This window comes from Phalangium opilio, unplaced genomic scaffold (genome assembly GCF_054372755.1).
Source record: "Phalangium opilio isolate 3A_F unplaced genomic scaffold, DU_Popi_V2 ptg000031l_1, whole genome shotgun sequence".
In the NCBI taxonomy this organism is placed as follows: domain Eukaryota; kingdom Metazoa; phylum Arthropoda; class Arachnida; order Opiliones; family Phalangiidae; genus Phalangium; species Phalangium opilio.
Window position 1 is genome coordinate 12,051,308 of NW_028324158.1, and position 23,062 is coordinate 12,074,369.

Below are 23,062 nucleotides of genomic sequence, written 5' to 3' on the forward strand. Positions count from 1 at the left end.
GAGTGCATGCGCAGAGACGGAGTGCAATTTGACATTTCAGTTGAATCTATCCGCCGAGCCGTTCCAGGCATACGTGACATTGCCCAATCACTACTCCAGAAAATAGTAACGCTACTACTTGAAAATATAGTTCCTGACACGCCCCCTACACTTAACTTTAGGAACTTAAATTTTCCAACAAATTCTAGGCCTAAGTTTCGTAAAATGGATGTCAAGATCCAGCCGTCGGAACAATTCTGAATTAAAGTTTTAAACAAATTCAAAAAAATTCTGACACATCATCCCGGATTCTTTCTTTTTTTAGGACCAATGTCTATTACGAGGCTTAACGTTTTATAAAAAGGAAACGGGAGTATGTTTTTTGGGGCAAGGGGAGAGAGGGGTGAACTCGCGTCACACATCCGAGACCGGCATCGCACCATCATTTTAAACCATGTGTCACTTTTAAAAGGGAAGGTTTTTAATAGTATCAGACGTTCGTACGTTGTAGTTTAAATTCTTAAATTTGATATTTTAATTTGTTTATGACAATGATTGCAACCATATTACTTGCAGGGAAACAAACAACACAGGCAGAGGTCGCCCTGTAAGGTTATTTCCTTGGCGCTATGAGCTAACGCCAGGCGGAGCCCTGGTTCACTACACCCCCCCCCCGGGAAGCTAGCCAGCTTGCACTGCCTCTAGCGGTGCATGCTTCCTGGCGCGAGGGAAATAACCCAAGAAAGTCAAAGGTTCCTCGCCCCTGTGGTGTTTGCTTCTCGGCTGGGATTAATGAAATGGTCTATCGCAACACATCAAATTACGTACTTCTTCAGCTACTACCGGATCAGTTGACAAAAAAAATTGGACCGATGTCAAAGCGAACCTAATAACCCTAATTTACTCAAAAGATTGGACACTCGCGAGTATTTAGTGAAACTGAAAGTGAGTGGCCTCTTTTGGAGTCGTCACCGGACTTTGGTAGCTATCCTACCCCACGATTTTCTTCTTTCTAACCTAATCTACGTTAATCCTGAATGGTATTATGATAGGCGACCTAACTAGTATTTAGTTTTCCTTTCCTTGAATCGTACCGTACACCAACTAGTCCTGTTTTAGCAACTGCGTTACATAAACGGAGAAATTGAAAATATTTTTATGTTTTCAAGAAATGGCGCCATCACTTCGTTTGTAGATTTCAATTCCGAAGATTGATTTCCTCGACGCGCGTGTTTTGCTTATATCACTTTAATCATCGCTGACGTCATAACATCCCTTTTATCAAATCGTTTAAAAAGTTGGAATAGTTTAACTAAAAAGTTTATTCGGACCTCCGCGACTGTTCTGGACGGTTTGAAAGTTTATATTTCACGACAAAATGGTTAATTTAAACGTCTTGGTAATTTTAGCTAGTGTATTTTGTTTTCAAATAGTGTATTCGTCTACACCGTAAGTGCAGCTTTCATTAGCTTTATTTGATCTTATGTTTAATTTAAGCGTTTAATTAATATTTTAAATTAGTTTAAACTTTATTTTTTAAGCGTGGTTTGATTTACTACAGTTTTGTTTATAGTGGCGATGTTACCAATATTTTAAATAAAATAATGGAGAATTATGATAAAAGAGTTCGACCAGATTACGGAGGCAAGTTGTTTTTATCTTATTCGAAGACTAAGGTATTAAGTTTATAAATTAATTATAATATTACAGAAAAGCCAATTGAAGTTAATGTTACAATGTATATACTTAGAGGAATGGAAATGTCGGAGAGAGATCAAGTAACTAATTTTTGGTCAAATAATTTTAGCCCCACTTAAGTAAATTACAATTATCGCGATTGCTTCAGAGCTGGAAGATTCAATTTTACTTTCGACAAGCGTGGCAAGACCGTCGTTTAGCTTTCAACTTCCCCGGAATTGCTAACATTACAGTTGGACCGGAAATGGCCCGTCGCTTTTGGCAACCCGATACGTTTTTCCCCGCTTCGACATCAACCTTGTTGAAGTCGGACGAAAAAGTATTTTTCCGTATAAAGAGTGATGGTACCATTTTAACCAGTGCAATGTAAGTTACCATTCTTGGACACTGAGTTTTAAACCACAGTTAATTGGTCGTGATGAACTTTAAAGGGTAACAGCCGATGCATTCTGCCCTATGGATCTTACTTACTACCCTCACGATACTCAAACATGCACCCTTGACGCTGAAAGTTGTAAGTTACTTAGTTTTGAATGATTTTTGGTTTTATGGTTTCAGATTAGGTTTAGTGGTAATTACAATTTGTACGCAGACGGTTATACATCGCGGGACATCTTCTATCGATGGAGGGAAACTGAGCAACCCAATGAAAAACCAATTGGTTATGATTCCGCCATCATGTTTGAGGACAAGAAAATTCTAAGCACTGAAACTGCCAACAGGGAAGTCGTTCTAACTAGCGGTAAGTTCCATAAAACTTAATAGTTTAAGTTAAAATTTATGAGTGTTCCTTCAAACATATAGGAAGATACTCCGGAATAAGCTTGAAAGTCCTGGTAACCAGAAACACTGGTTACTTTTGTCGTCAATTCTATTTGCCCGCAATCTGCTTGGCGTTGGTGACCTGGTTGACCTTTTGGGTTCCGGATTCCTCTAAGGTGTTTCGCGGAATGGCTGTAATGATTTCCTTTTTAGCTTTTTGGATTCTGTCTTTCCGTGCCAGTATTCTGGTCCCTAGATTGGATTATTCCACCCGTTTGGAACGTTACACGACGGCTTGTCTTGTATTGTCTTTGATGTCCGTTGCGGAATACATCATTGTGTTATCTTTGGCCAAGAGATTCGAAGCCGGAGAAAAATTGGCGGAGGAAAAGAATGAGCACAACAAAGAGATTATTGTAAGTGTAACTTTCTTCATGACCTTGGAACTTTTCTTCAAGGTCATGAGGGAAATATCTAATATTTAAATCATTTACAGGATCCAGAATCGGGAAAAGCCAACGGAAACATGGCCTCATACGTCAGAAGATCTGTTAAATACGTTCTAAGCATGGGACAACATCGTCGGGCACCTTTGAAAATAGATTTAGTGGCAAAAATCATCTACCCAGTTATATTTGTCACTTTTAATATATGGTACGCGGCATCTCTACCGAGTTCTTAAGATTGTTTTATGAACTAAAGTCTATATTGTAAGCCTAGTTTAGACATTGTTTTTCTGTAACCTTCAACAAAGCTGATGTTTACCACTTTTGTCTTTAATAAATACAGCTTTATAAACTTAAAATATAAGGGGAGGGTATTTTTTCCAGAAGGGTGACATCTTTCTCACGTCATATAAAAACCAACCGGTATATAAGCTTTTCAAATTTGGCGGGAAACTAAAAAATGAGGTATTATTTCGGACCAGATTGCAGCGCTATCTAGCAAGCGAGACTTTCCTAACTACCAAAGTCAAAGTAATAATATAATTTCTTTTAAGTTAATAGATGATTTATTTCAGTAAAAACCCTTGCACATTTTCATCAATATTAAACTAATTATTACGTTACACTCAAAGTAAGGTGTTCCGCTACTAGAGAGCGCTGAATGCCTGATTCCCGTGTTGCTGCCATGCGTTGTGTGCAGACGACGCCGGCTTGTGTCAGCTGGTTAGATGCTAAAATTTTTTAAATGCTATACTTAAATAAATAATCAGTTAATTAAGTGAAAAAGCTGTTAAATAAGTCATGCTCCATCAACGATGGGGAGATTTGCCTATAATTCCGGATACTGAATCTGGAATAGCCGCTATTGAAAGGGAACAAATTACGAAACCAAGGCCCTTGGAAATTTCAGGTGCTAAATTGCATCAACCTGTCAAATCTGACAGTTCTATTAACGCGTAATTACAATTTACCTTAATTTAAATCTCACTCTTATAAATTTAACATATAATTATTTACTAGGCTTACTGCGGAACAATGTTCAATAGATCCATTAACATTACACACCATTCAGTTAATTCAGCATGCTAGAAAACTAACCTCTTCAGTTTCACAACCTGAAACTTCAGTAAGGAACATGACTTAATTTAACTATCATTTACATTGAATTAAACATTGTCAGTGTTGTTTAGGATGGAGAAAACACTTCAAAGGTGTTGACACCAATCCCAGAGCTACCTGAAGGTGCAATTAAAGATCATATACCAGGTGATATCTCTGCAAAAGATGGTCCCAGGTAAGTTTAAAATGCTAAATAACTTCAGGTCTAACTACTGACAATTTTGGCAGTGATTTTGCCTTGGGAAAAAAGAAAGTTTATCCTGAAATACAATCCAACATTTGCCGCCAACTTTTAACTAAAGCTGTGGCTGCAATATGTGCACATGTTGGATTTGATAGTAAGGTTTAAATTGATACTTAATTTCATTTGAACTTATTGATTGCAATTTAATTTAATTTTGTAGACACAAATCAGTATGTCTTGGAGATTTTGGTGGATATAGTTAATGATTATTATCGTAGAATTTGTAATATGTTGAGAGTAACGGTTGATAGAGAAGCCTTAACTGGAAGTTCGGGATTTGTTGATGTTATCGAACAAGTCTTTCACGAAATTGGATTAGGAAGTGTGACAACTTTACACAATTTTTATCAAAATCGTATTGTTAACTATCATCAGAATTTGTTAAGACAATGCCAAGAATTGGAGGAAGAATGTGAACGATTAAAAACTCCGGAACCGAAAGTTGCAGTTGATAGCAAAATTAAGTAATAAAGTTTTATTATTTTTTTTTTTTTAATTTCACATTGTTAATTAAATTAATTAACATTGTTTTTCCTGTCAGAATTAAAGAAGAAGTTGTTTCGGAGATTCAATTCCCTGAAAATGAAGTTGAAACAACTGGAGAACAACCTCAAACTCCGCCTCCATTGGAAGAATTACACGGTGCACTTCAAACCCTTGAAAAAGCTGGAATAACTAATTTAAAAGATGAGGAATCTATGAAATGGTTGCCCGGACAAATTCCAGCAGTCAAAAAGGAAACCTCGTAAATAAATTAAATTAAATTTGTTTTATTTAAAATTAAATTAAATTAAATTAAATTAATTATTAAACGTTAAAATTGTTTAAATATATTTTAGAGTTGTTTCTCCTGATCCAGATGACGAAATAATAAATGTTAGTGATTCTCCCGAAGCTAATCTTACAGATCCCGAGATATCTCAAAGTATTTCATCAGTATCATTGTCTGATACCATGTCACCTGGTTTGGAAAGTGGTAAACCGCCTAAAAAGAAGTAAATAAAAACTTGGCCTATTTTTTTGGCCTAATAGGCCTTTTTTTATTACAATTACTTTATTTTTTTACAGGAAAAAGAAGGCTTAGAAATATCATCTCTAATATTTACACTTTTACAGATTTAATTGTTTTTAATTAATTAAATAATTAATAATTAATTAACCAGTAAGATATCTTCTTCCGTATGATTGAACCTTTTTCTCAAATACAGGTGATTTTATTGGCGTGTTGTGTTCGTAAAATGGGTTTAAAGCGTGCTGAAAGTGTTTTAAATAAATATTTGATGATAATTAGTTTAATTATCAAACTAACTTTGATATAAATCTCATAAACATCTTGAAAAAAGCATTTTATTCCATCTTCATTCTTGGTGTCGTGTAGCATAAGAAATCTCATTCGTATTAGATTAAGTTAAGGTTAAATTTAATTAATTAATTTTTTGTTTAATTTAATTAAATTAATTTCAAGGATATGGCTAGCTGTGACAAAGGCCGAGACATACCACTCGTTAAATTTGTCTACAATTTTTAAATACATGTTATTTGTCATCCACATGTGTTCATCTACTAAATCCAACGCGGCATGAGCTATAAATTGACTTAAATGACGGTGATCTTCTCTCTAATTAGATTTAATTAAAAAATCATTAGTTTTGAGAATGTCGGCCGATTGAGGGGGGGGGGTAGTTCCCCGCCCCCAAAACAAATATAAGCCTTGGCATTGGCAATTAGACAACCCAAGGCTTAACGTAAACATCGTTTTAATCCTCTTACTCTATGATCAGCTTTGTTGGATGGATGAAATTCCATCTCAAATATTGGATTATCATTATAACCAACTACTACAAAATAATATATTCCAGACATTTATGATTAATATTCGTAATAAACTTGGATTCGACGAGATCGAGCATAAAATGGCCGCTGTTACGCTGTATCACGTGACATGTAACTGGGCTGGATATAAACCTCAAATGTCGGGGATTAATAACTAGAAAAGTATTTAAAAAATCATATTAGTAAAAGATAATTAAATTTTTTGATTAAGAATTAGCTTTTTTACATAATATGTATGGTTTTATCGTTTAAGTTTTAAAACTATATTGATTTGGACCAGATTTCAATATTTTTTTAACAGAGAAGTAATATGCTTATTTCAGACCCTCGTACGTGTTGGTAAAAATTCCGGAGAAGGAAATTCTCTTCGATTTTCCATTTCCACTGCGAGTGAAGTTGTATTTTCATTATGTATGGCTTTAATTTTGTGTTCATTTTCGAATAACGAATCGTTTAATTAATGCAAATACGATAAAAGTCTGCTATAATAATAAATCATTGTCATTAGCAAAGAAAAATTGCCAATTACGGAATGTCAATAAATGTATTTTGCGCTAAGCCTTGGTCTGAAATAGTTATCAATTAAGAAGAGTCAAGTGTCACCACTCGCCGCTACACATTACATGTAGGCTTTCATAAAATATACAGGTAAATTTAACAGAATTTACGATTAGAATTTAATTATAGTATATGTTTATTAAAAGATAATTTTAATTTTAATTTTTAAATTAATTAGAAATGGCATCAGGGGGTCATTATCCTAGAAGTTTGCCAACAAATGGTGCACCAGCTAACAACCGACCCCGAGGGGACAATGAGGGTGAAAATGAGAGCCAGGGACCTCCCTGGCTTTTGACAGCTAACAATTTGGTATGTTTCTTGCATTTTATATCTAAATAAAGGTATTAAGTGTTGTAATGAGCTATACAGCGGTGTTATAAGAACCTATAGGTGATTTGAACATCTTGTTTTGTACCTTGTTAACTTAAATTTAATCTTAATTAAAGCTCTTTGTTTGATAAACACGTTGTTAGTAAATGAAAATAAGTGTCAGTTTCAAATAATACGCTGTCATATGATAGCAGGTACTTGAAATTTCCTAGTTTCTGGCAACTCCACCTGATTCAGAGGGAGGGATCTACGTCAGAGGTGTTCTATTTTTAGATGCTCCCTTAAATCTTGGCTCAGTTTTTAAGGAAATTGGGGGAAAGAGAGTTTAGGTTTGAGTAAGAGGCTGCCTCGTGTTGAAGAGGTTTTTCTAATTTTGGCATTAACTTCTAAAGTTCTAGAAAGGTATTGGAAATTTTTTTTAGATTTCATCACTCATCTTAATATGTCATAATTTCTTGTGACTGCATAAATTCAGCTAATTTTAGACACTATTACTAAATTTAGATCACCCAACTAACTTATAAATCAAGGCTAGTGTGAAAGGCTTAGGGTTAATGTCTATTTCTGCGGTTGAATTTTAGAGTCTTCATACCTCAGCTGCTGAAAACAGATTATCTAAAAAACAACGCAATAAATCTAAACCTAAATTAATCCCTGTAACGGACACGTCTCCATCCACTGAATCCTCTCCTCAAGCTTCGGGAGTTCACAGACCTACTCCGATACTTCCAAAACCCGTTACAAAACTATCCGTGTACCATAACAAAAAAGATGAAGTTGGTGGTGAAAATTCCCGCTATTCTAAGATGCCCAGTGATTTAGATCAAGATGGATCAGATACTGACGAATCGGGTGCAGAACCTATAAGGAATTTTAAGTATCCAGTAAATCAGAGGCGTCAGAAAAAGAATATTCATAACGGACTCGGTCCTAAGAAGGCTGCTGAAAATTTGCCCAATATTTCGTATAAGCAGGATAATACTAACAAATTGGTTAGTAACTATTTAGTTAAAATTAGTTTATTTAGAATCTGGGACATATTTCAGAATAGCTCCTGGTAGTCGTTCACTTTTCTTTCTATGTTTATTATATTTAAAATTGGATGAAAAAAATTATGGTGCAAAAATTTTTCGGTGCAAATGATTATTTAAAAAGTTACAAGCGTCTCTAAGTCTTGGCTTATGCAAAGGCTTAGAGGTCCATGTCGTTGGCTACAAAAGCAATTATAAGTAGAAAAAGGACCATACACGTATAGGAGTCACAAATTAAGATCTCTGCAGACGAAAATAACCAATTAATTAGCTGGCACCTTTTCCAAAATATTCTCTTATTAATTAGCTGGCACCTTTTCCAAAATATTCTCTTATTAATGAGCTGGCACCTTTTCCAAAATATTCTCCTATTAATTAGCTGCCACCTTTTCCAAAATATTCTCCTATTAATTAGCTGGCACCTTTTCCAAAATATTCTCCTATTAATTAGCTGGCACCTTTTCCAAAATATTCTCCTATTAATTAGCTGCCACCTTTTCCAAAATATTCTCCTATTAATTAGCTGGCACCTTTTCCAAAATATTCTCCTATTAATTAGCTGCCACCTTTTCCAAAATATTCTCCTATTAATTAGCTGCCACCTTTTCCAAAATATTCTCCTATTAATTAGCTGGCACCTTTTCCAAAATATTCTCCTATTAATTAGCTGCCACCTTTTCCAAAATATTCTCCTATTAATTAGCTGGCACCTTTTCCAAAATATTCTCCTATTAATTAGCTGGCACCTTTTCCAAAATATTCTCCTATTAATTAGCTGCCACCTTTTCCAAAATATTCTCCTATTAATTAGCTGGCACCTTTTCCAAAATATTCTCCTATTAATTAGCTGCCACCTTTTCCAAAATATTCTCCTATTAATTAGCTGGCACCTTTTCCAAAATATTCTCCTATTAATTAGCTGCCACCTTTTCCAAAATATTCTCCTATTAATTAGCTGGCACCTTTTCCAAAATATTCTCCTATTAATTAGCTGGCACCTTTTCCAAAATATTCTCCTATTAATTAGCTGCCACCTTTTCCAAAATATTCTCCTATTAATTAGCTGCCACCTTTTCCAAAATATTCTCCTATTAATTAGCTGCCACCTTTTCCAAAATATTCTCCTATTAATTAGCTGCCACCTTTTCCAAAATATTCTCCTATTAATTAGCTGCCACCTTTTCCAAAATATTTATATATTAGGTTTGGTTAGGTTTAGTTTTGTTATGCTAGGTTTGGTTTGGTTATTTTCGTCTGCAGAGATCTTAATTGGTGACTCCTATACGTGTATGGTCCTTTATCCACTTATAATTGCTTTTTTAGCTAATGACATGGATCCCTAAGCCTTTGCACATGCCAAAGAATTAAACGCTTGTAACTTTTTAAATAATCATTCGCGCCGAAACATTTTTGCACCATAATTTTTTTCATCCAATATTACATATAATAAACATAAAAACAAAAGATATCAGCTACCAGGAGCTATTCTGTAATATTGCCAGAATCTGTTTAATAATATTTAATATTTTAGCCTGATACAAGCGTTCTCGTGGAACGCCTTATGCACTTGAGAGATTGTATCAAGCAAGTTAGCACAATCATGCAAAATATGGAAAAAGCTGATGGACCCGTAAGAAATTAAGAATCCTCCGTAGCTGCTTTTTCCATAAATCAAACTTAACTTAATCGTTAATTAATTATTTTCAAGGTCATGCGTAGCCAATTAGGAAATTTGGATCAAATGCTTGAACAATTAAAATCTGAAGAATCCGAGCAATTGGAATTGCTTCAACAAGTTTTGGCTGCCAAGGAAGGCGCTTCAGCGGCAGCTTCATCAGCTCATAGAAACGAAACGGCAACAGCGGATTTAGACTCTTCAACTTCAACTATAGAATATGAACCGGAACCAGTTCAACCTAATGGTAATGAAGATGAAGATGAAGAAATTGAGGAAACGAGCGAAGCGATTGAGAAACGAAACGAATTACTACAAAAAATGGTTGCATCCCAAAAGAAGCTCGTTGCTTTAAAAGAACAGCAATCTGCCCTTTTAAACATGCAAAAGAAAGCTGAAAGTCGTTTGGCTGAAGTTAAAGCTTTTCACGGTGAAATATTAGTTTTAATTCACGCTCGATAACTTATACTTATTTAATCTAATGTTTAATTTAATTTAATTTAATTACAGAGCAACTTTTAGAAGCTGGTCAATCTAATGACGTGGAATATAATGGATTGTTAAGTTTAATTCAAAATGGACCGCCTTCACAGCCAAATGCGGATGTTAATAATAGATCGAGAAATTCCTCCGCTCCAATGTCACACGTTAGTAATGGAACTCCCGAATGGGATCTGGCTGTAAATCAGAATTGCTCCCAAGTATCAAAGGGGAATGTGAAGCTACATAGAAAGGAAATAAAGAAAAGTAGTAGCGGAAGTAGCGTTAATCAAGCTTTAGCGTCCATTAATACCGGAGAGATACAAACACTTCATAGTAGACTTAGGGCATTGCAGGAATTTGCTAATAACAAACCTATGGTAATGATGTTGTATTGGTAATTAGCTTTGTGTAGTAATTAGTAATCTTCTAGAAGGATGAGCCTAGTTCTAATCCAGTTGATGAACAAGCCGCGGCACTTTCTGATTCCCATCGTAAAAAACTAGAAAATAAACTGCGCGAACTCCAAGAGAAAAAGAATCAGATGGATAGTTTATTGGCTGAACTTTCAATGCACGTTACAACCCAAGCCAATGGAATATCTGATGGTAAAACTGGTGCTCTATCAGGGCCCCCAGAGGTCCTATAATTCCTATAAAATCCTATATTTTTAAAACTGTCCTATAAAATCCTATAATTTTGGCAAAAATCGCCAAAAATCCTATAAAATCCTATAATTTTGAAATTTGGGCGAATTTTAACCAAAACCATCGGTTAAACCAATGCTCAGTTCTAAAAAATATCATAAAATGGGGATGGTTTCCTTGATATTGTAGCTTATCTAGTTAAAAAAAATAGCTCGGTATATTATGGTTCTGATAACTAAACATTCAGTGTGAGGGCAGCTAATAGGGAGTCTATTAGTTACGTCATTTGCTAGATCAAAAAAGGCGGGAAATAATTTTTTTCGCAGTACTGGTGTTCTTTATAAAAAGAAAAATTAATATTATGCTGTCCTATAATTCTGGAAACCCCTGTTTGTAGTAGACCCCAGTTTTTTTAGTTTGGTTGAATGGGGGGCAAATAGGACTATAAGATCATACTCAAAGGACATCCCCGTATCTCTAGTAGAACCAGAATTATGACCCTCCAAAGTTGGTTGTAATGCTTTTCCTGTGGAAGGTGGTATGTTTTTCAACATTTGGCTTAATTACTCGGCCCCTGTTTGCAGTACTGGTTCTTTAAAAAAAGAAAAATTGATATTTTTGTGTCCTATATAATCCTATAATTCTGGAAAACCGTCCTATAAAATCCTATATTTTCATGAAAAAAGTCCTATAATTCCTATAAATATTTTCGAAATTCGGCTGGGGGCCCTGCTCTATTTAACTCTTTAACAATATCTCAATAACCTTAAAAATGTTATTCAAGTATCTTTAGATTCAAATCAAGCTAGCGGTGTCAATCTTAACACTGAATTTTCGCCAGAAACTGATAATGCTATTGCCGAAGCTAGACAATACATTGAATCCGTTAATAGTGGCGAAAAAAATCGCCAAATGGAGGATCTTAAGAAGAAGATTAAACATCTTAAACTCTTAGCGGAGAATGTTGAAGCGACGTCTCCCGCTTTAGAAGATGATAATCAAGCAGCCCAAGGGGATAATAGCCAATGGAGGTATTAAATTACAATGGTACAGGGTTCGTACATGACCTGGAAAACCTGGAAAAGTCAGGGAAATTTAAAATGGACCTAAAAAGTCAGGGAAATGTCAGGGAAATTTAAAATGGACCTAAAAAGTCAGGGAAATTTAAAATGGACCTAAAAAGTCAGGGAAATGTCAGGGAAATTTAAAATGGACCTAAAAAGTCAGGGAAATGTCAGGGAAAATATATTGGAGGGAAATTTAAAGTATAATGGTGACCAGAAAAAGTTTTGTCTGAGATTTGAGCAAAGCCCCAAATTCGCGGAGCTCGTTTCGCTCGCTCAGGTTATTTATGATTTACTTTAAATTAAATTTAAACGAATTAATTGGCTAATTTTTATAAAAATAACTCGTGCAAAAATTATTTGAGTGAATATAGATTGGTTTTCATATATACGTTATTGCAAATGGTCAGGGAAATTTGTGGAATTTAGTCAGGGAAAACCTGGAATGGAAAAGTCAGGGAATTTCAATTTTGTACGAACCCTGTGGTAACTATTCAACTGGAACCATTTTACAATAATCCCTTTATTTATAGGGGAAGATATCCAGTTAACAAAAGGGATCATAAAAGTCAAGGACCCGTTTTGAAATCTGATAATATTAGAAGGGATCATACTGCACCTGGGTTTCCCGCAAGACGTCATTATGAAGCTGAAGGAAGGGCCAATGAAGATCCCGATAATACCGCTGCTGCCCAAGCACCCGCTCCTAATACAATAGCCACTGTAATGAATACCGCCTCCGCATCCGCTTCTCCTTCAACTCCCTTAACTTCTTCCCAGGAACAAAGTATTATGGAAGAACACGCGGAAATTGAGGATAAAGTATCGTAAGTATCGTAATAATGTTTTGTTCCAGCTGAAAATTTTTTTAACCAATCATTTTGCAGGAAACTTTTGGTGGCAAAGATCAAACTAGAGAAACTTCAAAGCTTGTTGGGTGCCGTGCATCAATTCAGACAATCGGGCGAACCCCTTCCTAATGATATTGTTCAGTTCATTGCCACTTTGCAACCCGGTTTTGAAGGATTAAATGATTTATCTCCCGTTGATGGAAATAGAACAGCGGATGATGAAGAAACTTCCCAAAGAAATGTTCCCAATCAAGACCTGGCTAGACTTAACGATGTCGAGGATCAACTTATGAGACAGCAAAATGAATTGGATCACTTGGCCGAAGAAAGAAAGAGACTTTTGACTATGAAGGAACAGTTGAGAGTTTTGCAGCAACATCAAAATGCAGTTGCCGTGGCGGCTGCGGCTGCCGGAAAGAATAATGAGCGGAGATCCAGTGGAGAAGGTGGAAGTGTAACCAGGAAAGATAGAAATGCCTCGAATTTATTGACTGCTGCTGCACCTGTCCCAGAAGTTATCATCAGGTATGACGCAGTTGATTTTTACCCCCCCTTTATCCCTAGGACGCAATTAGCCTTATTCCTGATCAGCGCCACCTACCCATAGCGGCGACTTTGAGAACTACTGTAAGCGGCAAGCCAATCAGATGTCGCTAAAATCTGGTGACGTCACTGACTGGCACTCTCGGGTCTTACCAAAAATGACGTCACCAGATTTTAGCGACATCTGATTGGCTTGCCGCTTACAGTAGTTCTCAAAGTCACCGCTATGGGTAGATGGCGCTGATCAGGAATAAGGCTAATTGAAGGCGTGGTTTCATTTTAAAAGTAGGACTTCAAGAACCAGAATCGCTCATGAAGACAACCTTCAACGCAGTCGCGCTTGTTCAATGGAAAATACACGTACGACTAAAGACACTAACAGTAAAGCTGCCAATTCCGTTAACGTGTCGAGAAACCATCCAGTCAAATACGAATCTCAACCCGAACGCATTGACGAACGTAGTTTGGCTCAATTACACGATGAATTGAGTCAGAGTTTGGCTCTACGCGATGAATTGCAACATCAGAAAGTTGTTTTACAAGAATTACTTCGTCAAGAACAAAGTAAGCAGATGGGATTCTCGCAAAATCAAGATCTACGTAGTCAAAGCGGCTCGTCCGAGAAATCCGAATTGGTCGAAGGAGGTAGCAGCGTTTTGGCTCCGGATACGACTGTGGCGGCCACGTGGGGTGGCTCTAGCACCCAGGATAATTTAGATGACGAAGCCGAGGAGGAACCGTTAGAGAGTTTAGAAGAACAGGACGAAGACGAGGGCAGCGATACGACCGATTTAAAACAAACTGATGCCGCCAGGGTTCAACAACTTTTAAGACCCTTCGTCGAGGAAGAAAGTATGATTGATAGACAGAGGAGGAGCGTTAGACAATGTAGAGTTCATGGCTATAAACGTAAACTATCACTTTTTGTCGAAGTTGTTATTTTTTTGTTTTTTTTTTTGTTTTTTTTTGGTTTTCAAAGCTGTGAACTCTTAAATCTAAGTTTGAAATTAAATTAATGTTATCGCGTTTCTTACTTTCTTTTTCCCAAAAAGGTGGACTTCTAAACCAATGGAGGAAAAACTATCAACCACCTCCCGTGGCTAATAAAAAGAATGAACAGGCGGCCGGATTTCAACAGTCAAGGCAGGAAGTACGCTTCGTTTTTATTTTTTAACTTTTTCCATGTTTTAGCTAAGCTTCTTTGTTTTGAACTGTTAATAAATTAATTTGTTAATGTTTATAGAATGTTCAAGTCGAAAACATGTCAGTTGAAGATGGGGTTGACGCTGCCAACTCTGACGGACGTCGCAGGCAATTTACAAAGTTTTTTCAGCAACAGTTGGATCAAACTAATACACTTTGTCAGAATGTCTTGAAGGATCAGCAAGCTCTTAGTGGAATGTTACTTTCGTGCTCGGTTTCAAATCAACCAATGAGTAAGCGTTTAAATAGTGATAAGGAATTGATAGGCCTATACGAGTCAGTGGTGTGCGAGTCTCGTTTTTTCGGTTTCGAGCCGAGTCCGAGTATTAAAAAAATTTCTTATCGAGTATCGAGCCGAGTATTGAAAAGTCTTTCGAGTATCGAGTATTTAGATTAGGTCAAATTTTAGTTTCGAGTATTTATCGAGTCCCAAATATTTACTTGTCGAGTATTTATCGAGTAAATTTCTTAACTTTCTAGAAAATAACACTTACGTTCGAACATTAATTACGTAACATTTAGCGAGTTTGAAAGATTGTTAATTTGTTAGTGAACAATTAAACTTTAAACGGGTTATTTTAAAAACAAATGCTCTTTTTTCAAAAGGAAATTCACTTTATAGAGCTATCTCGGTTGTAACGTCAGTGCCTAGGTTAAACGTCACAGGCTTAGGTGTGGCAGTGGTCGGCCATGTTTGGTACCGCTTTGCTTCTATGGGCAAATAGCATGACTGACGTCAAACTAAGACTTCTGAGATAGCTCTATTCATCATCAAGGAATATTTTTTAGCGAACATCGTCTGCTAAAGTTATAAGCCTTGGATTCGAGTATTTATCGAGTATTTAAGAAGCTGAAAAGCTACTCGAAACTTTCTCGAGTATTTCAATATATTGTTATCGAGTATCGAGTCGAGTACTCGGCTCGATACTCGAATCGAGTACTCGCACACCACTGATACGAGTACTCACAAAAATTGGTGTTTTCCCGGGAAATTGGGACTCGCACGTTAATTTTTGTTTATATTCTCATTTAACTATTAGTGACTGGTCAAAACAATCCTCCTGATATGATGCGTTACTATTCTCAAATGTTTCAACAACAACAGCAATTGCTTCTGTCATTGAGTCACTGTTATCATCTTCTTTATATGCAACAACTCGAGATCTTCCAATTGCACCAATATATTCAGCAGGTAATTATGAAGTTCACTAAACATTTTTATTTCTCTACAAAAAGTTACGTTACCCAGGCTTAAGTCTTTAAGTCTATCTCTTTATCGCTTTTTTTCCTTCATTAACTTTGATTCTTTTTAACACTAACTATAACAGATTTATAATAATTTCATGTAGTTTAATAAATTAATATCAAACGTGGAAATTATTAAAAATTAAATATCAAAAACGTATTTTAATTTTAATTTTTTAACTTAAGGCATAGATTAATTTTGTTTAACGATGCACGAAGTGTCGGAATGATTTTGACAAATTCCCGTATTGGTTTTTATGATCGCTTGTTCGTTTTTATCCTCTCTCTCTTATCAGAGTTCAGAATCGGAAGGCATTGCAATGCCTCATTCGTCTCCCAACGATGAGTTCAACTTCCGTCCTCCTTGGTGCATGACACCCTGGTTAAATCATCCTTCTCCGACCTTGCAGACGCCCTTCATGGCTCCTCCCGCGGCGCCTTTTTGTTTCAATCCCGCACCGCACCCTAGCGCACCTCCCCCAATACCTTCCTTCCCTTTGAACAGCGGCGGAGGGGTTGTTATTCCACCACCACCCCAAGTCACTCCCACTGCGGCCCAAGACGAACGAGGAGCCACCGAAACTCTGAACAATCAGGTCCGTTCCTAAGATATTGAATGACAATATATTAATTAATTAATTAACCCTTTTAGTTAGTAGTTTTAAGCAAATTCAATTGGCGATACCAATTAGCCTTATTCCTTATCAGCGCCACCTACCCATAGCGGCGACTTTGAGAACTACTGTAAGCGGGCAAGCCAATCAGATGTCGCTAAAATCTGGTGACGTCACTGACTGGCACTCTCGGGGGTCTTACCAAAAATGACGTCACCAGATTTTAGCGACATCTGATTGGCTTGCCGCTTACAGTAGTTCTTAAAGTCACCGCTATGGGTAGATGGCGCTGATCAGGAATAAGGCTAATTATTTTAATTAACCGTTAAGTTATTTCATTTCAGGTTCCTCCTGGTTTAAGAGCCAATAATTTCTTAGATAACTTTAAGAGTTATTCGAGACAAAACTTGCTTTCCGGAGCTCCTGCAACAGTTACTGCTAAAAGCAACGAATCGAGCTCGTCCGTAACTTTAAACTCGACTCTAACAACTTCGCAAATGAGACCTTCCTACACCTTTTGCGCAACTTCGGACAGTACCAGAGTTCCACGTGCTCGGGAATTACCCAATTTTCCAGGATCTTATTCATTGCCTTCTATACCAAGTAGCGGAAGGTAATTAAAATCATTTTCATTTGGTTCTTGTCTTGTCTTGTCTTTCGTGTCCAAGTACTAATAACTTTAAGTTAATTTTTTAATCACAGACGTAGTTTAACTCCTAGCGCTTCCCCGCAAGCTAATAATAGTGGTGGAGCTAGACCACGGACCTTTAAAAGACCCAATCTTAATCAGGAACAAGGTAATGGTGGTAACCGACGCGCTCCCGCTTCTCTTAACCTTCTTGGAAGTGCGAAACACGCTCCTTCTGTAATGCCGGAAACGTCAATTACTTCCAGACCAGTGTAAGACACACTAAGAATTGAATTGAATTGAATTGAATTGAATTGTTTTGGGATTTGGTAAAATATGTTGTTGTTGTTTATTTCCTCAGGGAGTTTGAAGCAACTCCTCAACCACCGGAGAATTTGGAATCTTTGAGAGATTCAATTTATATGGAAGTGACTTCGTTAATTTCGAGCTACGAACAACAACCAGAGATGTTGGCTGATCTACTTAAGAAATTGCAAAATATTGGAAGTTCACCACCAAGTATAATTAATAATCAATCGTGGAATGCCTTAACGACTATTAAGGAATTGATGCAGCTTAGAGATGTAAATGTATCATCATCAGGTTTGCGGAGGAAAGTAAGTAAAACAAAGTCTAATTAACTCGGTTTAGTTCAACTTATTATTAAATTATTAACTTGTTTAAACTGTTTTATAATATTAGGGTGAATTGAGGAACAAAGCTCAAACTGCTGCGCATAACCCAACAACTTTATCCGAATTTGCTCGATCAAGATTACCCGAAAGTCAACCTGACAATAACATTTTCACCCGAGACAATGTTGAAAACACGGCTGTGAGATTGTCTGAACATATTAATGAGGTAAGTACATTTTTTTACGTCGTTTTTAATAATTTTTACGTCGTTTTTAATAATTTTTACGTCGGATTTTATAATTTTTTCGTCGGTTTTTAATCGTTTTTACGTCGATTTTAATCGTTTTTACGTCGATTTTAATCGTTTTTACGTCGATTTTAATCGTTTTTACGTCGATTTTAATCGTTTTTACGTCGGTTTTAATCGTTTTTACGTCGGTTTTAATCGTTTTTACGTCGGTTTTTATAATTTTTACGTCGGTTTTTATAATTTTTACGTCGGTTTTAATCGTTTTAACGTCGGTTTTATTCGTTTGTACGTCGGTTTTATTCGTTTGTACGTCGGTTTTATTCGTTTGTACGTCGGTTTTATTCGTTTGTACGTCGGTTTTATTCGTTTGTACGTCGGTTTTATTCGTTTGTACGTCGGGTTTATTCGTTTTTACGTCGGGTTTATTCGTTTTCACGTCGGGTTTATTCGTTTTCACGTCGGGTTTATTCGTTTTCACGTCGGGTTTATTCGTTTTCACGTTGGTTTTATTCGTTTTCACGTCGGTTTTATTCGTTTTCACGTCGGGTTTATTCGTTTTTACGTCGGGTTTATTCGTTTTCACGTCGGGTTTATTCGTTTTCACGTCGGGTTTATTCGTTTTCACGTCGGGTTTATTCGTTTTTACGTCGTTTTTAATCGTTTTTACGTCGGTTTTAATCGTTTTTACGTCGATTTTAATCGTTTTTACGTCGGTTTTAATCGTTTTTACGTCGGTTTTATTAATTTTCTCGTTCATCTAGTCTCCAGTTGATGAATCTTCATCATCAAGTACTTCATGGCCAAAAAACACTTCATCAACGGGCGCTATACAAAAGAAATACAGCCGCCATTTTGTCTGCTCGGCTAACAGCAACGCTTTCAATACTGGCGGTGCCGCTTCCGAATCATCTCAGGAAGCTAGCAGTTCCTCTTTATCGTCAGATCAGCAAGTGAAACAAGCCATTTTAAACCTAGTTCCCTATTTGCAAAACCATCTACTTGACGAATGCACTTTGCATTTACAAGCTCAATTATGCGGCCACGTCATGAATGCCTTGCAAACTTTACCGGTACATCAGCAATCCTTGCGGTTTTTTCGTAGTCAATTATTGCAAACCATGCAACAAACCTTGGCCAAGTATTTGGGGAAAAGGGTTCGCGATTGCGAAGAAGATATGTTGATGGAATTGAGCGAGGTTGTCCTGAAGGAATTGGCCTTACATAAAATTACGCATAAGAAGATTGACGATAGCGTCGATTGGCTCTCATTTGACAATAATTCTTTGCCTGTTAGAAATGAAACTACTACCAGTCACGTGACTTTGCTTAGTTCCGAAAGTGCTCTACAATCTAGATTGGTAAGTAAATTTTTCATTCTCGGGGTTCTTTCAATTAGCCTTATTCCTGATCAGCGCCATCTACCCATAGCGGCGACTTTGAGAACTACTGTAAGCGGCAAGCCAATCAGATGTCGCTAAATTCTGGTGACGTCACTGACTGGCACTCTCGGGGGTCTTACCAAAAATGACGTCACCAGATTTTAGCGACATCTGATTGGCTTGCCGATTACAGTAGTTCTCAAAGTCACCGCTATGGGTAGGTGGCGCTGATCAGGAATAAGGCTAATTGGGTGGTGGGAACTTGTCGAAAGTCTCCGGAAGCTTAGGCTTAGTTCGTTTCCGTTTTTATTAGGAATTTGATTCACCTCAATCTCACGAAGGAAGATTTTTGGGTTCAGAGGGGTTCTCAGAAAACGAGTTATTTAATAACGATGTTAAGAACACTATAGCAGATCACAGGGACTGGACTGAAGTGGCTGATACCATTCATGGGGGTGGGGGTCAAATTTCTTCTGAAAGTAGCGTTGAGTCTTCCAGTCAAAGATCCCATATGGATATTCAACCAGAGTAAATGACTTAATTGATTCAATTAGCGGTCTTATTCCTGATCAGCGCCATCTACCCATAGCGGTGACTTTGAGAACTACTGTAAGCGGCAAGCCAATCAGATGTCGCTAAAATCTGGTGACGTCATTTTTGGTAAGACCCCCGAGAGTGCCAGTCAGTGACATCACCAGATTTTAGCGACATCTGATTGGCTTGCCGCTTACAGTAGTTCTCAAAGTCACCGCAATGGGTAGATGGCGCTGATCAGGAATAAGACCGCTAATTCATTCCAATTTTAATTAAAATCTAAAGCTGTTTAGTGTTTATCTTCATAATAGTCGGTTAGATGTTAGAGCAGCTCCGGATGGAATAGCGGCAGCGCCACCAGCTTTGGTTTTACCACTTAGTCCACGTTTGCTCGAAGAAGAATCTGGTTATGATTGTGACGCTGAAGGTGAAACGGAACCGGAAGTAGAAGCTGAAAACGATGACACTAAAAACTTGGCTGAAGCTGATCAATCCGCTGGGCAATTGGGATCCTTACCACCTCATTGTCTGCGCGATGGCGCCGTTGGTGGTGGTGGTGGCGTTTCCAATAATTCTAGAAATCCCTTGAGATCTTTGTCACCCCATAATGCGTCAAAGGATGACCGGCAAGATGGTGGTGGTGGTGGTGGTCATTTACTCAATGGAGAGATTGTCAATATGGAGGATTTAGGAGCCACTGGAGCTGAGGCTTTATCTCAGGGACAGGTAGTCAAGGCTTGGACATTTTAAAGGTTTGCTAACGTAACATTGGTAACTTATAAATGATTATAGACATCAGCTGCGGAAGGAGAGGAACTTAGTTTGGACGATATCCCCACAAAATTAGAAACCTTGACCCCTGTAAGTACACTTAAAGTTCTCAGCTATGGTTTCGTTCTCCGCCATATTAGCGGTCTTATTCCTGATCAGCGCCATCTACCCATAGCGGTGACTTTGAGAACTACTGTAAGCGGCAAGCCAATCAGATGTCGCTAAAATCTGGTGACGTCATTTTTGGTAAGACCCGAGAGTGCCAGTCAGTGACGTCACCAGATTTTAGCGACATCTGATTGGCTTGCCGCTTACAGTAGTTCTCAAAGTCGCCGCTATGGGTAGGTGGCGCTGATCAGGAATAAGGCTAATTGAGAAAAGGGGAGGAGCCATTCCCTAAGCCTCACTATTCTTTTAGCGTTTCGGAGACTTAATTAAATGAGTCTTTATTTTAATTAAGGACGAGTTACGGAGGCAAATAACTGATGAACAGGCTTCCAATTCTATCATTCAAGAAATAGTTTCGGATAGTCATAGTATAGTTGGCGATAAAGATAACGCGAAAGACCCAGGTAGAAAGTAAAATAATTTTCGTATTATATTGTAGTAAAAATTAAGTATAATTGTGTTTGTCAGGTGCCTTGTGAAATTTAGTACACCTATTTCGACTTGTGATGGAATTCATCCTAAAATTGCCTATACTTCAAACCTTGAAACGTCTTTTCCTAAAATTCTAATTGTAACTTAAAAAACATTTTTTTTTTTTGAGTAGAGGGATTTAGGAGTGCATATTTTTAAGGTCTTATAACGGTACCGTTGACCCCAAAATATCAATAGATATCTTCTACAAATTGAAATTGCAACGCTACGTTTTCAAACTTCAAATTTTGATTGTTTTTTCCACAAGTTTCTTATTATGACACCTTTTTCCCATTTTTTTATTTAAGCTTAAAATATGTTTGATTTACTTAATTAATTTTCAGCCAAGGCTTATTTTTTCATGTGAATAAAATGATGGGTTTAACTTTAACCTTAAGCCTTTGTTTGGTTAATTTTGCTCCTTATTATAGGAAAGTGCAAGTCATTCTCCAGGTTGTAATGAGTTTAACCTTAAGCCTTTGTTTGGTAAATTTTGCTCCTTATTATAGCCTATAGGAAAGTGCAAGTCATTCTTTAGGTTGTAATGGGTTCAACTTTAAGCCTTTGTTTGGTAAATTTTGCTCCTTATTATAGCCTATAGGAAAGTGCAAGTCATTCTCCAGGTTGTAATGGGTGTTTTAACCTTAAGCCTTTGTTTGGTAAATTTTGCTCCTTATTATAGGAAAGTGCAAGTCATTCTCCAGGTTGTAATGGGTTTAACCTTAAGCCTTTGTTTGGTAAATTTTGCTCCTTATTATAGCCTATAGGAAAGTGCAAGTCATTCTCCAGGTTGTAATGGGTGTTTTAACCTTAAGCCTTTGTTTGGTAAATTTTGCTCCTTATTATAGGAAAGTGCAAGTCATTCTCCAGGTTGTAATGGGTTTAACCTTAAGCCTTTGTTTGGTTAATTTTGCTCCTTAGGCTTATTATAGGAAAGTGCAAGTCATTCTCTAGGTTGTAATGGGTTTAACCTTAAGCCTTTGTTTGGTAAATTTTGCTCCTTATTATATGAAAGTGCAAGTCATTCTCCAGGTTGTAATGGGTTTAACCTTAAGCCTTTGTTTGGTAAATTTTGCTACTTATTATAGGAAAGTGCAAGTCATTCTTCAGGTTGTCACAGACTTTTTATTGAAAATAATAATGCATTTTTAATTTAAATGCTACAGTAATTTGTAAAGGGTAAAATAGTAAGTGTTGTCGGATCGTCATGTCTGTGTTTTGGTAATTAATTACACATAAAATTCTGATGAGACTTCGCGAAGTTCAATTGAATGATTTGGACGAATATCCGTGTCAATAGACCGATTTGGACGAATGTTCGTGTCGATTTCTAATCTAGATCCTCTATGGAAAGTTGGTGGAGATGGTTGTTCTTCCGCCGCCACTAAGCCTTGCAATGATTCCGATATTGACGGAAGTCGGGTTGAATGTGTAGAAAATTGAGAAATAATTGCTAGGTGTTTCAAGTTTTCATAGTGTGATATCACGCATAGGAAGCAATGTACCTAGAAATTTTAGGAATATTAGTGTCTTATCTTCTATAAATTATTAGTTATCAAATTACATTGAAGGCGTAGAGCACTATGACAGCCAACATGCCACCAATAACTCCACCTATTGGCTGCAAAATAATTTTTTTTTTAATCTGCTAATTATTTAATTCCTAATTAATTTTAATCATACTGTTTTGGAAACCACTCCAATTCCGCACAATATCACTATAACTGAATTGCCAAGTAAGTCTATAACAGTGCAGATTAGCCAAGGCACGATAAGTAAATGCTTTTCCTAACAAAAACGTTTCAGCAATCTTTCTTTGCATTTTGATTAATAATTTGTAAGTAATTTACCTTCAAAATACCACGAATCAAATATGCTCCCGCAGCCGCAAAGGTTAATGA

The 23,062-nt window shown here is 36.9% G+C and overlaps 6 protein-coding genes across 12 annotated transcripts in view; 4 read left to right on the plus strand and 2 right to left on the minus strand.

Annotated features, from left to right (window-relative positions):
• The window catches only part of LOC149690650 (gamma-aminobutyric acid receptor subunit beta-like), a 77,675-nt gene extending 77,070 nt beyond the window's left edge, over positions 1–605 (plus strand). Inside the window, exon 8 of one of the 2 annotated variants that reach the window (XM_089870221.1) lies at positions 305–605. In XM_089870221.1, the coding sequence (XP_089726347.1) occupies positions 305–430 (126 nt within the window). In that variant the 3' untranslated portion in view covers positions 431–605. The remainder of the gene's footprint in view (positions 1–304) is intronic. The other variant, XM_089870220.1, reaches the window with a different exon arrangement.
• Positions 606–640: 35 nt separating this feature from the next.
• On the plus strand, positions 641–3,167 carry LOC149690652 (gamma-aminobutyric acid receptor subunit beta-like). 2 transcript variants are annotated; one of them, XM_089870223.1, is made up of 8 exons: positions 641–1,428; positions 1,553–1,623; positions 1,690–1,757; positions 1,826–2,043; positions 2,109–2,191; positions 2,270–2,419; positions 2,482–2,855; positions 2,936–3,167. In XM_089870223.1, the coding sequence occupies exons 1-8, from the start codon at positions 1,358–1,360 to the stop codon at positions 3,119–3,121; spliced, it is 1,221 nt and encodes a 406-aa protein (XP_089726349.1). In that variant the 5' UTR covers positions 641–1,357; the 3' UTR covers positions 3,122–3,167. The 2 variants fall into 2 exon arrangements, with proteins under 2 accessions (XP_089726349.1, XP_089726350.1); XM_089870224.1 differs by having other exon boundaries at positions 643–924.
• A 402-nt stretch (positions 3,168–3,569) lies between these two features.
• On the plus strand, positions 3,570–5,535 carry LOC149690653 (STAGA complex 65 subunit gamma-like). Its single transcript, XM_089870225.1, has 8 exons — positions 3,570–3,841; positions 3,906–4,011; positions 4,076–4,179; positions 4,233–4,342; positions 4,409–4,712; positions 4,790–4,993; positions 5,088–5,243; positions 5,317–5,535. The coding sequence occupies exons 1-8, from the start codon at positions 3,687–3,689 to the stop codon at positions 5,330–5,332; spliced, it is 1,155 nt and encodes a 384-aa protein (XP_089726351.1). The 5' UTR covers positions 3,570–3,686; the 3' UTR covers positions 5,333–5,535.
• Positions 5,363–6,176, minus strand: Trs20 (trafficking protein particle complex subunit 2). Its single transcript, XM_089870226.1, has 4 exons — positions 6,019–6,176; positions 5,719–5,866; positions 5,558–5,643; positions 5,363–5,502 (listed from the first exon to the last, which is right to left on the minus strand). The coding sequence occupies exons 1-4, from the start codon at positions 6,109–6,111 to the stop codon at positions 5,404–5,406; spliced, it is 426 nt and encodes a 141-aa protein (XP_089726352.1). The 5' UTR covers positions 6,112–6,176; the 3' UTR covers positions 5,363–5,403.
• A 239-nt stretch (positions 6,177–6,415) lies between these two features.
• LOC149690655 (uncharacterized) lies at positions 6,416–21,552 on the plus strand. Of its 5 annotated transcripts, none has more exons than XM_089870229.1 (25): positions 6,416–6,729; positions 6,818–6,951; positions 7,554–7,964; positions 9,535–9,633; positions 9,712–10,108; positions 10,189–10,538; positions 10,595–10,766; positions 11,590–11,836; positions 12,403–12,696; positions 12,757–13,245; positions 13,550–14,172; positions 14,316–14,413; positions 14,507–14,699; positions 15,507–15,658; positions 16,008–16,307; positions 16,670–16,938; positions 17,028–17,225; positions 17,315–17,570; positions 17,656–17,814; positions 18,600–19,196; positions 19,531–19,745; positions 20,045–20,477; positions 20,544–20,612; positions 20,983–21,094; positions 21,159–21,552. In XM_089870229.1, exons 2-25 carry the CDS (start codon positions 6,820–6,822, stop codon positions 21,167–21,169), a joined length of 6,276 nt encoding a protein of 2,091 aa, XP_089726355.1. In that variant the 5' UTR covers positions 6,416–6,729; positions 6,818–6,819; the 3' UTR covers positions 21,170–21,552. The 5 variants fall into 5 exon arrangements, with proteins under 5 accessions (XP_089726355.1, XP_089726353.1, XP_089726356.1 ...); XM_089870227.1 differs by having other exon boundaries at positions 6,417–6,729; positions 10,592–10,766; XM_089870230.1 differs by having other exon boundaries at positions 6,417–6,729; positions 10,592–10,766; positions 20,063–20,477.
• Positions 21,553–22,263: 711 nt separating this feature from the next.
• LOC149690656 (uncharacterized) lies at positions 22,264–22,960 on the minus strand. Its single transcript, XM_089870237.1, has 3 exons — positions 22,845–22,960; positions 22,726–22,782; positions 22,264–22,666 (listed from the first exon to the last, which is right to left on the minus strand). Exons 2-3 carry the CDS (start codon positions 22,756–22,758, stop codon positions 22,391–22,393), a joined length of 309 nt encoding a protein of 102 aa, XP_089726363.1. The 5' UTR covers positions 22,759–22,782; positions 22,845–22,960; the 3' UTR covers positions 22,264–22,390.
• Between the last annotated feature and the right edge of the window lie 102 nt (positions 22,961–23,062).

What these genes read in the sequence shown, in the direction of transcription:
- LOC149690652 (XM_089870223.1), top strand. Translation starts at nt 1,358, where the DNA reads ATGGTTAATTTAAACGTCTTGGTAATTTTAGCTAGTGTATTTTGTTTT. An exon ending in ATAGTGTATTCGTCTACACC is followed by an intron (nt 1,429 to 1,552) that starts GTAAGTGCAGCT and finishes TTTTGTTTATAG; the next exon opens with TGGCGATGTTACCAATATTT. An exon ending in AAATGTCGGAGAGAGATCAA is followed by an intron (nt 1,758 to 1,825) that starts GTAACTAATTTT and finishes CGATTGCTTCAG; the next exon opens with AGCTGGAAGATTCAATTTTA.
- LOC149690653 (XM_089870225.1), top strand. Translation starts at nt 3,687, where the DNA reads ATGCTCCATCAACGATGGGGAGATTTGCCTATAATTCCGGATACTGAA. An exon ending in TCTGACAGTTCTATTAACGC is followed by an intron (nt 3,842 to 3,905) that starts GTAATTACAATT and finishes ATTATTTACTAG; the next exon opens with GCTTACTGCGGAACAATGTT. An exon ending in GCAGTCAAAAAGGAAACCTC is followed by an intron (nt 4,994 to 5,087) that starts GTAAATAAATTA and finishes AATATATTTTAG; the next exon opens with AGTTGTTTCTCCTGATCCAG.
- Trs20 (XM_089870226.1), bottom strand. Translation starts at nt 6,111, where the DNA reads ATGTCTGGAATATATTATTTTGTAGTAGTTGGTTATAATGATAATCCA. An exon ending in GGCCTTTGTCACAGCTAGCC is followed by an intron (nt 5,644 to 5,718) that starts ATATCCTTGAAA and finishes TTAATCTAATAC; the next exon opens with GAATGAGATTTCTTATGCTA. An exon ending in TTTATGAGATTTATATCAAA is followed by an intron (nt 5,503 to 5,557) that starts GTTAGTTTGATA and finishes AAACACTTTCAG; the next exon opens with CACGCTTTAAACCCATTTTA.
- LOC149690655 (XM_089870227.1), top strand. Translation starts at nt 6,820, where the DNA reads ATGGCATCAGGGGGTCATTATCCTAGAAGTTTGCCAACAAATGGTGCA. An exon ending in TTTTGACAGCTAACAATTTG is followed by an intron (nt 6,952 to 7,553) that starts GTATGTTTCTTG and finishes GTTGAATTTTAG; the next exon opens with AGTCTTCATACCTCAGCTGC. An exon ending in GGTTTCAAATCAACCAATGA is followed by an intron (nt 14,700 to 15,506) that starts GTAAGCGTTTAA and finishes TTTAACTATTAG; the next exon opens with TGACTGGTCAAAACAATCCT.
- LOC149690656 (XM_089870237.1), bottom strand. Translation starts at nt 22,758, where the DNA reads ATGTTGGCTGTCATAGTGCTCTACGCCTTCAAT. An exon ending in TAGTGCTCTACGCCTTCAAT is followed by an intron (nt 22,667 to 22,725) that starts GTAATTTGATAA and finishes TAAAATTTCTAG; the next exon opens with GTACATTGCTTCCTATGCGT.